The sequence below is a fragment of the Vipera berus genome (assembly GCF_964194415.1).
Source record: "Vipera berus genome assembly, chromosome: W".
Taxonomy (NCBI): Eukaryota; Metazoa; Chordata; class Lepidosauria; order Squamata; family Viperidae; genus Vipera; species Vipera berus.
In genome coordinates, this window is record NC_138210.1 from 35,491,243 (window position 1) to 35,505,176 (window position 13,934).

Sequence of the window (13,934 nt, forward strand, 5' to 3'; positions counted from 1 at the left end):
GCTACCACTTTTCTAGGATGGTCGCATACCACCTGCCAGGTGCCAATGTACCACAGGTGGTACCCGTACCACTGGTTGAAAAGCCCTGGCTTAGATTACATTCCTTTCCTCACATTGCCTGCTACTCCTTCTTGCCAACTAGCTCTCCTCATATGGACCCACAGATGATTGGGGAAGATAGTTGTTGGAGGCAACATGTCTTCTTGGTTCAGAAAGGCCCATTTGCCCTGTATTCTTCTTTCAAAAGCAAAAGAAGACACCCCAGTTTGGGGGTTAAATTATGGCTTCCATCACCCTGGAAGTGATGGAATGACATGGCCTTTAGAATGAGCTGGCTGGCCTTCTTTTGTTTCTGAAAGAAAAAAGGAAAAGGAAAAAGGACAGTTCTAGGCCAGCTGATCCTTCTGTTCAGATAGTTGCATTGCTAGAGTGGTCACTGCTGCTCTGCAGCAATAGACTGTGTTGCATAACTTGGTTTGTTAGTGTTATGAAAGACCAATCTTTCTAAACTTGGTTAGCTTTAATTTTGGTTCGGTTTTTTGTGGCTTAATATATTGTTCTTTTTTATTATGGTGAAGGTGTCATCTACATATCTGATGCATATTTTGGGTTGTATTTATGGAAGTGCTATGGCTTCTAGATGTTGCATGACAACCTCCACTATAAGTCTTGAAAGCAGTGATCCCACAAGTGTCCCTTTAATTTGTTGGTAAATTTGTCTATCAAATTGGAAGTACAGTATGTAGTTAATCAGAGGTTTATGAGATCCATAATCCTGGGTGTTTTGATCTTTGTGTATTCAGTTAAGTCAGTTGTGTTGTGAAGCAATGCGGTCATGGATTCTTTGGCTAATTCTGGATCTATAGACATGAACAGGGCTGTGACATCAAATGAGACCATGATTTCATCCTTATCTATAGTAGCAACCCTGATTGTTTAAAGACACTGTAGGGGAGAGTTAATGGAGTGTTTGGTTCTTTTTGTTAGGTGCCTAAGCCTAAGAATATGATAGGCTTTTATGCTTGTAAGTATCGACATGTCCAAATTGTGTAGCAACTATGATCCCAATCCCCACCACCAGTCATCACCCCAACCATCTCCTGGCCTTCCATGACAGAAAAGTCTAAAGAACAACTGGTGTATTTGGATCATTTCACATGCTTTATTTCAGCAGTCAAAATAATTAAAAACATCTCAAATTATTATACATAAACAAAATAGGTATAAAATCTTTGGTCAGTCATACTCCCTAGAACATCTCCTTCTTGATACAGAAAAGAATGGATTTGCTTGAACTTGAACCCACAGGATAAAAAGAAGAGTTAAGGTGACCAGAGGGATGGTGGTGAAGACCTGGATGAATGGGAAGAAAAGGAAAGCCAAAAGGGAATCTACCTGCTTTACAAGAGAACAACAGAAAATATTAAGACCTGGATAGCTTGTAGCAATGTTTTTTTTTGTCATCCTGGATTTTTTTGCTTGTTAAGAAAATTAGCACCTTTTGAAAATTCACAAGTATCTTTGGGCAGCAAGAAATTAATTCTACTTTTTCACCTTCTAATGCTTTAATTTCTATAACACTAAACAGGGCACACTTAGCAATAGAATTTGCTTGGAGCAAAAGTTGTTATAGTTTCACCACTTCAGAAATAATTCTATGGGACCTGAACATTATTAACATACAGTAGCAGACTAAAAGAATAAAAGTAAAAGTAAACACAGTTAGCACCATTCACTAAACTTCACTAAATCTGCCCTGTTCCCTGCTCCCCCACAACCTGGTGATAACATTGAAGAAAACTCCAAAACTACCCCATATTGTTGTCCATACAACAATAATATACGTTTAACATTACATTTTCTCTGCTTTCTGTATTAGTCATTTATTTTTCTTCACTTGTTCACTGACAACATATTTGTAGCTCTTAAACCTATTTTCTCCACCTGTTCTGCTTTTTAAAAAATAACCTTCAACCTTTTTTGCAGGTATACCAGGCATTATTTACTGTTAACACTTATCAAAATTGGTATTTGTGTTGAAAATCACTCATTGTCACACCTATATTTAAGGTTAATCAAATTCCTATTACCGACTGAACAAAACAGGAAAATATGTACACTTACAGTGGCTGAAAGAATAATCTTTTCTGTGGTATTGCTCTGTATAAAAACAAATAAAAATGTAAAATTGCCAGTAGAGAAAGAGGGCCTATAGGGAAATGTTTGGGGTGGGTGGATGGGTGGTTTACCTCCAGGTTAAAGGGTAAATTTATAATAATTAGGAAGAAGTTATGGGCAGGCTGTACCACTAGTTTACCATTGCTTTTTTGTTGGTTTGGAAACAACATTCCCCCCCACCCCCGAGTTGTAGTTAATATTCAGGTGTTCCTTAGTTGGTACTGATTTTTATCATTTTGTATGGTATCTCTATATATTTATTTGGAATGTGCAAATAGTGATCACAAGATATTAGATGATTTAAATAATGAAGAAAGTAAAATCAGGCCATTCTGTCTTTGGTGATTTTAATTTAAAAGGTCAAGTAAATGGATGCAATTCCTTAATTATTTTTCAAAAGTCTTTTATTTTTGCTATTTTGATTTGATACTTTTTCAGTTTTTTTAATGGAAATGAAAATAGTTTTAGAGATGATGGATAGAAAAAGACACAAATTTAAGTCCATGTGAAATTTCCTTCTTTTTTAGCTGTTTTTTATTTTATTTTTAAAACTGTCAGGTTTCCTTTGGGGTTTACAAGTAGCAGACTGGTCCAACATCAAAGCCAAATTCCTGGTCTGGAGCACCAATGTCCATGGGAGCCACATCAATGATGGGCAACCGGGAAGTTTTTGTTGTCTTATATTCAATGACTGTCTTTTTCCAACTGTTGGTGTGACTCTGTAAAGGAAATGAAAATGGAATGAAATTACAAATGCTGTATATGTTTTCTCAGGTTTCTTGGTATAAGTAAAATGTCATCTAGAGATCTGGGCTATAAAAGAACTGGAGCTTTGAAATTTAAATCTCTTAAATTTGCATAAATGGTTAGGGGAACCATCAAGCCTTCTCATCTTGCTCTATTCCTTAACTTTCAAGTGCATAGCAGCTCCCAGCCCTAAGAATCTTGGTTGAGACTTAGCTACAAGTGTGGACATTTTGCTGTTCTGTAAAGATCTAAATGGAGGCGATATCTTTTTTTTTAGACTTTTTATCCCACCCTCAAGGTAGCGAACATACCCAATACTCCTTCCCCTTCCTATTTCATTCAGAAAAGACTTGTTATTTTCCAGTCTTTGACTTGACTGTTACATAATTTCTGCCTTTTAAATCTAACATCTTCCTAGGTATTAATTCCGGATTCAAAATATGGCAAAAGCTTTAGTAACTTGATGCAGGGAGAAGAAAAAATTTCCTTTCCACACATACAACAATATATAACATATTCAGGTATTTCTGCTTAGGTCTAGGACAATTTTAAAAAGCAAGTGATGTCCTTGTGTTTTGCTTCAAGCCAGCTGCCCCAGCTAAAGGACTTGAAGACTCACTGTGCAGCCATCCTCAATGACTCCATAGGTGAAACGGCTGTTGCCCTCTGCTCTGATCTCAATTTCGTTAGAGCCCTGGAGGAGCAGCGCCTTCTTCAGGTTTCCAGTCTGTTGGTCCATGTAAGCTACACTGTTCTTGCAGTGGTAGGTGATGTTCTGAGAAGCCTCAGTAGACATAAGGCGCAAGAAGGTCAGTTGAATGGCAACATCAGCTGGGATGGATCCCTCACTACCATATTCAAACTAACAAAAGAAAAAGGTGAAATAGCATTTACCTTATCTCCTGTAGAAAAAAAACTCAGCAACATCTAGAAAACAACTTGTTTCTTAATCTGTCCTTTCTCACCTGGAAACCATCAGTCATAGTCTCTCCAAACCAGACATGTTTCTTCTCCTTAGAGTTCTTGCTGATGTACCAGTTCTTCTGAGAAATAGTGGCCTGAGTTGGGTAGACACAACTCTCTCCACTCTCCATATTACAGTAGACTTTGATGGCATCCAGATTGCAGCCTTGGTTGGGGTCAATCCAATACATGCCTATTTATGAGAAAAAAATAAATGAGTAATTTGACTGACAATGATCTTGGAAGGGACACAATTATCATTTATTTCAGCCTCTAAAGAAGACTGACTGGCTAAATATCTTCCCTGTTCCTTCCTCTCTATAGCATCTTCCTATGCTATGGGTTCTTTGTTCTCAAAAATTGTCCAAGTGGCCTCTCCATTTCCTAAAATATATGTAACATTTGATTGTGGTAGTGGTGATGGTGGGGAATATCCTTGCATGAAAATGATGCATGCAAATATGCATCTATGAAAATAATGGGCCTAAGGATTATAGGCAGGGGCATGACCATGTGCAATAAAAATAGATGTTCAGAATCAGAATAGAGCTGGAAAGGTGGAAGTCTTCTAGTTCAGCCCCCTGCTCAAGCAGGAGGTCCTATACCATTTCAGACAAGTGACTGTCAAGTCTTTTCTTAAAAAACTCCAGTGATGAAGCACCCACAATGTCTGAAGGCAAGCTGTTCCAATAGTTAATTGTTCTCACTGTTAGGAAGTTGCTCCTTAATTCCAGGTTGCTTCTCTCCTTGATTAGTTTCCATCCATTGTTTCTTGTCCTGCCCTCTGGTGCTTTGGAAAATAAATTGACCCCCTCCTCTTTGTGGCAGCTCCTCAAATACTGGAATACTGCTATCATGTCCCCCTTAGTCTTTCTTTTCTCTAGACTAGCCAAACCCAAATCCTGTAACCGTTCTTCATATGTTTTAGTCTCCAGGCCTTTAATCATCTTAGCTGCTCTTCTTTGCACTTTTTCCAAAGTCTCAACATCTTTTTTCTAATGTGGTGACCAAAACTGGATGCAGTATTCCCGGTGTGGTCTAACTAAGGCTTTATAAAGCAGTGCTAATACTTCACGTGATTTTGATTCTATGCCTCTGTTTATACAACGAAGGATTGTATTAGCTTTTTTGGCTGCTGCCGCACACTGCTAACTCATGTTTAAGTAATCGTTCACTAGGACTCCAAGGTCCCTCTCACAGTTACTGTTTTTAAGCCAGGTTTCACCTAATCTGTACTTGTAACTTTGGTTTATCCTACCCAGGTGTAAAACCTTGCTTTTCTCCACATTAAATTTCATGTTGTTGGATAGGGACCATTGTTTAAGTCTGTCAAGATCTTTTTTGATCCTGAGCTTGTCTTCTGGGGTGTTGGCTATTCCTGCCAGCTTAGTGTCATTGGCAAATTTGATGAGTTCCCCTTCTATTCTCTCATCTAAGTCATTTATGAAGATATTGAAGAGTACTGGGCCTAAGACAGAGCCTTGTGGTACCCCACTGCTTACTTCTCTCCGTGTGGATGTAGTACCATTGAGGACTACTTGCTGAATACGGTTTGTCAGCCAGCTACAAATCCATCTGGTGGTGATGTTATCTATTCCACCTTTTTCTAGCTTACCAAGCAGTAGATTGTGGTCTACTTTGTGAAATGCCTTACTGAAATCTAAGTATACTATGTCCACAGTGTTTCGCTGGTCTACTAATTTAGTCGCTTTATCAAAGAATAAAATAAGATTGGTTTGGCATGATCTGTTTTTAAGAAACTGGTGCTGGCTACTAGTTATAAATTTATTTGTTTCTAGAAGTTCACAGATCTGTTTTTTGATTATTTTTCCCACTATCTTTCCAGGTATTGATGTTAGGCTGATTGGTCTGTAGTTTCCTGGGTCTGTTTTTCCCCCCCTTTTTTTGAAGATGGGAACCACATCAGCTCTTTTCCAATCCTCTGGTAGTTCCCCAGTGCTCCAAGATTTTTTAAAGATATGATACAATGGTTCTGAGATAACATCTGCCAGCTCCTTCAGAACTCATGGTGATTTATGTTCATCAAGGTCAGACAGGTGCTCTCTTACCATTTTCTTGCTTATTTTAATTTTTATTTCTAGTCTGTCTTTTACAGTTATGTTTTTGGTATGTTGGGCTATAGTTTTTGTGTGAAGACTGATGCAAAGAATTTGTTAAGCAGCTTTGCTTTCTCTCTACTGTCTGTTACTTCCTTGCCATCTTCTCTCTTTAGTGGACTGAGTGTTTCCTTGACTTTTTTTGTTATTTATATGTTGAAATAAACTTTTTTATTATTATCTTTGACTTTTGTTGCAAGTCTTTGTTCATTCTCAGCCTTTGCTTTCCTGACTTCATCTTTGCAGTTTCAGGCTATGTGCTGATATTCTGCTTTAGGTATGTGTCCCTCTTTCCATTTCTTGTACTTATCCTTTTTGTCTTTCAGTTTATCAGAGAGATCTTTGTGCAACCATGCTGGTTTCTTCATTTTCCAGTATTAATAATCAACAGAAGAAAGAACATTCTAACTTAAGTGACTTCTCTTTTAAGAGTTGGAACGGGCAGGAAATAGGTAAGAGTTGTTAATTCATAGTAACTCTCCTGGAAAGAGAACCTCACTAAAACAAATGCAGATCATACTCTGCAGAAAGAAAACCTTCTTAATAGAATATTTTTGTGAAATTGCTGAATATTCTGCTGAAAGAAATAATTTATTCCTGATCCCTGCTGAGTCAATAGCTATGTTGTGAATAACTAGTTATGAAAACATGCAAGAAAAAGATCAGCAGTGCAAAAACAAAGAACAGCAATTCTGACAGCACAAGGCAACATGTTCAGCCACAAGGATCATTCATAGCAGTAAATACTGTTCTAGAAGCTCAGATATGACTTTTCTCACACTTACCACTCTTCCAGTCTCCATGGCACATCTTCAGGTCACGGCAACTACGGGCTGGGTTCTTACGGGTTCCTTCAGGGCTACGGATGTTCTCAATCTGGAGAGAAAGACTCTTGAGGGTAGTGTCAACTTCCAGGTCACGGTCACGCATTACATTAGCATCATCAGCTCTGTAGTATCGGCCACCATCATGTGCTTTCTCCTGAGGAGGTTGGGGCAGGAAGCTGAAGTCAAAGCCACCACTAGGTGGGCCTGGGGGACCAGGTGGTCCAGGAGGTCCAGGAGGACCCTGCAGGAGGAATATGAGGAGAAGAATAAGAATTAAAGACAAAGATCTTTTCAACTTACTGTAGGTCAGTTATGATATTTCTAGAATTATTACATACAGCAGGGCCAACATCACCAGTACGCCCACGGGGTCCAGGTGGGCCAATGGGACCAGGGAGACCATTCAGACCATCTTTGCCAGGGGAACCAGCAGATCCAGGGGGACCCTGTCAAGAAGAGAATTATTAGTGAGCATTTGGCATAAGATGGAAAAGCAAAAAAGCTAAAATAATGGCATATCCAGCTTAACACATCCAAATCTCATTTTATAACATGATGTATCTCTTTTCTTCTGAAATAATACCTGTGTGTTTGCAGAGCATTAGAATCTAATTCAATACAGAAATACATTTCTGAGATTTTCATCAACAAAATTACAGCCTCGTTTTTTCTCAAGTGGCTGTACTAGAGTTTTATGTTAACCTCATCTTGCAATAATTTCTTTCGTTGATCAGATTCAAGATATTTCAAGTTGTTCTCAGAGTTCCCTTATTCATCCTGGACAGTTATAACACACCAGATAGTGTTACAGAATAATTATGCTTACTCTTGGACCAGCAGGGCCAGAAGCACCAGAGGGACCTTGTTCACCAGGAGAGCCCTATACCAGAAAAGAAACTGTCAATTACCAAATCATCTACATGGATATCTGATTATCCTAATACAATGACAAGTGGGAAAGCTGAAGTCATGACCTTAACAATGGCTTAAAAATCAGTGAAGTGTGTCTCATAATGATTAATAAGAAATGTTGGGCTTCTTAATGGCCCATAATATCTCTCACTCTCTGGCAAATGTTGAGAACACACAGCTTCTCTCATGGACACAGGGAATCAATACATATGCAGTGTATATGTATGTATGTACATATCTGTTTGTCTGTATACAGTTTTTGTGGTCACCTAAATAAATGTTTGAATATATCACACTATGGAGGAATGCTTTTCTGCATGAAGGGAAAACATATTAACCAAATGTTTATGTTTTTGAAAGTCTGTATTTCTCTGCCAATTGGGTGGCCTCAAACTTGTGTCTATTATCAGAAAATACAATATGCAAGACATTTTGAGGCCTACTGCACTATACTGGTCTCAGAAACAGTCCTACCTGTGTTGAGCTCAAATTGGTAAATTTGAATTTATTAATTTTTAGATTGATTTGTAAAGAAGAATAGTTGATGAGGGCAGATAGTTTTGGTATTCTTTGAAAGCTGATGTCCCTATAGGACAGCTTGTAGAAGTAGTTTTAAAATCAAAATGATTTTAAAAGGCAGCATTTCCTTTTAGAAACAAATTGTAGTTTTTGTATATTATAAATGCAGCTCAATTGAGAAGTCGCATCCAAAGCAGAAAAATATACAGCCATTCCTTGCTGTCTGTGCTCAGAAACCTATCTATGTTCTAAACATTGGAGGTTTCATTTAATCATTTTCTACAAAATGACAGCATTGAGTTAAACTCCTTAATAAGATATTTGGGTTCTCATCAAGAAATTTGTTTGAATTGTGTGGGAAGAATTTATATATATATATATAACTGTTAGAAATATTATATGGGGAATCATATGTTAACTAACCCAGGTCTCCACAAAGTTACTGATCAACAGTCTCTGAAATCTTTTAAACTTACACAAACATAAAAATTAAACACTTATTTCAAGTTGTAAACACACACAAGCAAACATACAAAACTCAATTAACACAATGTAAACATAATTATAACACAGTTCAAAGGCATAGACTCAATCCACATCACTTAATTTAATCAACGTCTTCTCTCTAGGGTCAATACATACACACACACTCCTCAAGTGTCACCCTAGAATCATCATGTACACACTTCCACACCCAGGACAAGCTCCCCTATAAAGCAATCTTTCTGTATCCCATTTTCTCTGCAGCTGCCCCTAAGGCAAAGCAATTTGCTTTGCGGAATAAGCAATTCTCCTTTCCTTAAAGCTGTCTGGATTTCATTTTTATTTATTCTTGTGCAACCCCAGCTCAGCTTGGAACCCCAGATTATTCTTCTGACAATTGGAATACTCTTTTCTAAACTGTGAGTGTGAACAACTACAAAATCTGTGATTTTTTAAAAAGTCTACATTATAATACAGTAAATTACACATGAATTCAGATCTGATATTTTAAGACAAAGGGATTGACATGGAAATTGACTAACATAATGGATTAACATAGAGCCCATGATATATCCCTCCCCTTTTTTAACCAACTAGAGCTAAAAAAGATTTCAGAAACATAGAGTTGTATCTTGTTCTTGGTGAATTACAGATACTCACAGTGGGGCCAGGGGGACCCTGAAGACCAGAGAATCCTCTATGTCCCTTCATGCCTCTTTCACCTTGTTCACCAGTCTCACCCTTGTCTCCACGTGAACCTTGTGGGCCCTGGGGATAGACCAGAAGAAAGTTTAAAAAAACAGTTTTTAACAAACAAAGCAAAACCTATTAATAACATTTCTGTGTAGACATTTTGGCTATTGAAAATATTGTTTGTATTAGCATAAGGGAAAAATAAGAAATATGTGAACAACGACAAACTCAGCTACATTCATTCAGTGCTGTGCAATGGCAGGACTCTTGGAAAAACAACTAACATAATAACCAGAGTATTATGTGGTTTCTTTTAAGAAAAAGAAAAATTTTGTAACTCCAACTTACAGCAAGACCACGAGCACCACCAGGACCAGTGGGACCAGCCGGGCCAGCAGGACCCTTGAGAAGAGAAAAGAAAATGTTCACATCTTTAGTTAAGCATCTCCACTTGCCAATCCTTTCCTTGGAAATTCAGTCATTCTATGGAACTATTTCTTTTCAAGCAAGAAGAATTCTGGGATGTGAATTATATTTTATTTTACAAGGAGCAAATATATTTTTTATGAGACAATAACTTTAATTTCTCTTTTGTTTCCACAGTTACGAGTCCTTCGGGAGAAGGGCGGTATATAAATCAAATAAATATAAATATATAAATATATATAAATATAACTGGACATTTAAAGAAGAATCAATAAGATTTTTTCAATAAGAGAAGTAAGCCTGATCTTTGGAACATGAAAATCAGTTGGAAATCAGTTGTTTTGGATTAATATTCTCTTGTGCATATGAAAGCACAACTCTTGGAGCAAGAAAGGATGACTCTGGTGTTTGGAAAAAGGTTTCTCTTGCTACATTTAAAACATGATCTAAGAATGAAAAAAATGTCACTTACACTCTCACCACGCTCTCCATTCTTGCCAGCAGGGCCAACAGGGCCAGGGGCACCAGGGGCACCAGGAGCACCAGGAGCACCAGCTGGGCCAGTCTCACCACGATCACCCTATTTGGGAAAGGCAAAGGGAGACAAGAAGATCAAAGCTCATAATCAGTGTGAAGTCAGCCTTTTTTTCAAAATCATTTGAATATGATTATCTTGTAGCATTGGTCAGTTCTTGATCCTTGGTGTGTGATTCATTCAAATACCTAATAACTCACCTTGTGACCAGCAGCACCATCACGTCCAGGAGCACCTTCAGCACCGGGAGCACCCTGTGAACCAAGAAAGAAGGGAGACAGATTAAGCAAGATGGCAAGACTAAGGAGAGTTAGAGCTTGAACTTGACCACAATAGAGAATTTAGAATCCTACACTGACAAGCAACTCCAGACTCTCCAATAAAGTATTTAATTAGAATGCAGACTATATGAAATGGCTGTATTCCAACTCAAACCTTGGGATATTACTTAGGATGCTTAGGGAGAGCATCCCTCCAAGGTCTCCAGGAGAAGTCTTTTAAACAAGAGTTTTGAATGCTAAAAACTGAATTCAAGATTTTCATATATCTTATCATTAACTGTCTTTTCCTGAAGCTCCCTTGCACTGAATCAAACCATTGGCTGATTTAGCCTCCACCTGTCTGATACATTAAAGCTCTCTAAGGTCTCAAACATAGAACTTTCTTGAATTTCCTACCACTCTTTTAGTTAGAGGGCTTAGGAATTGAACTGAGGTCTTCCTGTATGACACTGAACATATGTTCTACCTCTAAGGGATGTCCCCTTCCAAAGCTACAGACTTCTAGTTTTGAAATTAATAGTAGTAGGTTTGATGAAACTAAACTTCCACACAGGAATGAAAAAGTTGAGAGCTGGAAGCATCAAACTCCCTTGGAAATATGAAGACACACCTCACGTCCAGCTTCACCAGGGGGTCCAGCCAATCCAGGGGGTCCCATTGGGCCAGGAGGACCACGTTCACCAGGGGAACCAGATGGACCTTGTTTGCCAGGCTCACCCTATGGACAGCAAAAGAGAATGCAATGCTGTGACTAACAAGAACTGCTGTTCCAAAGAGAGAAAAGAGGAACCAAATCATATAGATTATGAATGATATTCTCTAGTACTCAGTATCTGGGAAAATACTAATAAAATATGTTCAAAATTCAAGGCATGAGATACACAGTAAGATACGGCATTTTGCTGCTTGATTTGGAATTGCTTAAATCAAAATGCATTGTCAGCCAGGTAACTTGATCATGGATCTTTCATTTCTCTCCTAGTATGTTAAAACATTTGCTTCCCTTTTGTGACATCCCAAATCTCATCAAACAAAAATCTCACTCTGCCTAATGGAACAGCCAGCTCTGGGGAAGGCGCTTGTCCTTTGGATTAACACAAGGCAAGATTGTTCATTTTGCCTAAACTCTAAATCAAGCTGAATTCTGAGAGCCACACAACATGGACTTTGTCCTGTGTGAAATGTTGAATATATATTGCTTCTTCAGGTAATACTGCTACGTATCTTTTAAGTGCAGCCTCAGCATGGAGGCAGATCTACCACTAGTAGAAAACAAAACTTATCTCTGCAGCAATGCACATTAATACTATCACAAATGGGGAAACAAATCAAGCCGATTGCTATTGTGCATTGAAAGAATGTGCAGAAATAAAGAACAGCAACTGGGTTAAAAAAACACTCTTGCCTTGAGACTTCAGTTGCAATCCGAATCACTGTTCCTTGGAAATATACCCTGTATATCAACTGTGCTTTCTATACAAACACATTTAGCACAGTATTATTGAAGAAACAACATACAGGTGAAACTCGAAAAATTAGAATATCGTGCAAAAGTTCATTTATTTCAGTAATGCAACTTAAAAGGGGAAACTAATTATGAGATAGACTCATTACATGCAAAGCAAGATAGTTCAAGCCGTGATTTGTCATAATTGTGATGATTATGGCGTACAGCTCATGAAAACCCCAAATCCACAATCTCAGAAAATTAGAATATTGTGAAAAGGTGCAATATTCTAGGCTCAAAGTGTCCCACACTAATCAGCTAATTAAGCCATAACACCTGCAAAGGGTTCCTGAGCCTTTAAATGGTCTCTCAGTCTGGTTCAGTAGGAATCACAATCATGGGGAAGACTGCTGACCTGACAGTTGTGCAGAAAACCAACATTGACACCCTCCATAAGGAGGGAAAGCCTCAAAAGGTAATTGCAAAAGAAGTTGGGCGTTCCCAAAGTGCTGTATCAAAGCACATTAATAGAAAGTTATGTGGAAGGGAAAAGTGTGGAAGAAAAAGGTGCACAAGCAGCAGGGATGACTGCAGGCTGGAGAGGATTGTCAGGTCTGTTGCTCAGTGGTCCAAAGTCCTCTTTTCTGATGAGAGCAACTTTTGCATCTCATTTGAAAACCAAGGACCCAGAGTCTGGAGGAAGAATGGAGAGGCACACACTGCAAGATGCTTGAAGTCCAGTGTGAAGTTTCCACAGTCTGTGTTGATTGGGGGAACCATGTCATCTGCTGGTGTTGGTCCACTGTGCTTCATTAAGTCCAGGGTCAACGCAGCCATCTACCAGGAGATTTTGGACCACTTCATGCTTCCTTCCGCAGACGAGCTTTATGGGGATGCTGACTTCATTTTCCAGCAGGACCTGGCACCTGCCCACACTGCCAAAAGCACCAAAACCTGGTTCAATGACCATGGGATTACTGTGCTTGATTGGCCAGCAAACTCGCCTGACCTGAACCCCATAGAGAATCTATGGGGCATTGCCAAGAGAAAGATGAGAGACATGAGACCAAACAATGCAGAAGAAATAAATGAACTTTTGCACGATATTCTAATTTTTCGAGTTTCACCTGTATAAACAAAAGGAAACCTTCATTGAGTTTGCCCATATTTATTTATTTATTTATTGGTCTGAAGAAAAATCCAGTTAAATTTTTCCTTTGCCACTTGTGTTTGCAGCCCTATGTATGTGTGAACCCTCCTAGGAGACCTCAGATACTCTTTTCTTTTTTTTTAGTACTCTGCTTCTTTCTTGGAGATCAAAGTTTATGTCATAAAGCTAATGAATGAAAATGGATTAATATTACATTCCTGAAAACTCCAGATGACTGAATTGAAGAGAAGTACTCACAGTGGGACCAGGAAGTCCAGGGAATCCTCTCTCGCCTCTTTGTCCAGGAAGACCAACTACACCACGTTGTCCAGCAATACCTTGTGGGCCAGGCGTACCAGGTGCACCCTATAAAACAAAATAACAGATTTTAGAATCAAAGCATAGATTTAAGTGGACAAACAGGTTTCTTTCTTATGAGTAGCATGGTCTACCAGATTTCTCCATCTTTTTTCTTCAATGATTTATGGACTGCACATCTTCTCCTCTTCAGCTAACATAGTCATTGGTCATCAGCTTAAGGAAGGTGATGGAACTAGACCTCAATAACTAAGTAACAAGCAGTGTGTTGTCCCTTCTATGACTGGATACAAGAATCTTGGAGGGCTTACATGAATGAGAAAACTGGTGGATGCCCT

At 38.6% G+C, this 13,934-nt stretch overlaps 1 protein-coding gene across 1 annotated transcript in view; it reads right to left on the reverse strand.

Moving 5' to 3' along the window:
• Positions 1–2,434: 2,434 nt before the first annotated feature.
• LOC308676257 (uncharacterized protein) overlaps positions 2,435–13,934 on the reverse strand; it is a gene marked incomplete at its 5' end in the record, with an annotated part of 69,619 nt that continues 58,119 nt past the window's right edge. Inside the window, 11 exons of the mRNA XM_081342071.1 lie at positions 2,435–2,897; positions 3,545–3,787; positions 3,891–4,081; positions 6,791–7,073; positions 7,171–7,278; positions 7,659–7,712; positions 9,407–9,514; positions 10,338–10,445; positions 10,601–10,654; positions 11,292–11,399; positions 13,537–13,644. Coding sequence (XP_081198197.1) covers positions 2,751–2,897; positions 3,545–3,787; positions 3,891–4,081; positions 6,791–7,073; positions 7,171–7,278; positions 7,659–7,712; positions 9,407–9,514; positions 10,338–10,445; positions 10,601–10,654; positions 11,292–11,399; positions 13,537–13,644 — 1,512 coding nt within the window. The 3' untranslated portion in view covers positions 2,435–2,750. The remainder of the gene's footprint in view (positions 2,898–3,544; positions 3,788–3,890; positions 4,082–6,790; positions 7,074–7,170; positions 7,279–7,658; positions 7,713–9,406; positions 9,515–10,337; positions 10,446–10,600; positions 10,655–11,291; positions 11,400–13,536; positions 13,645–13,934) is intronic.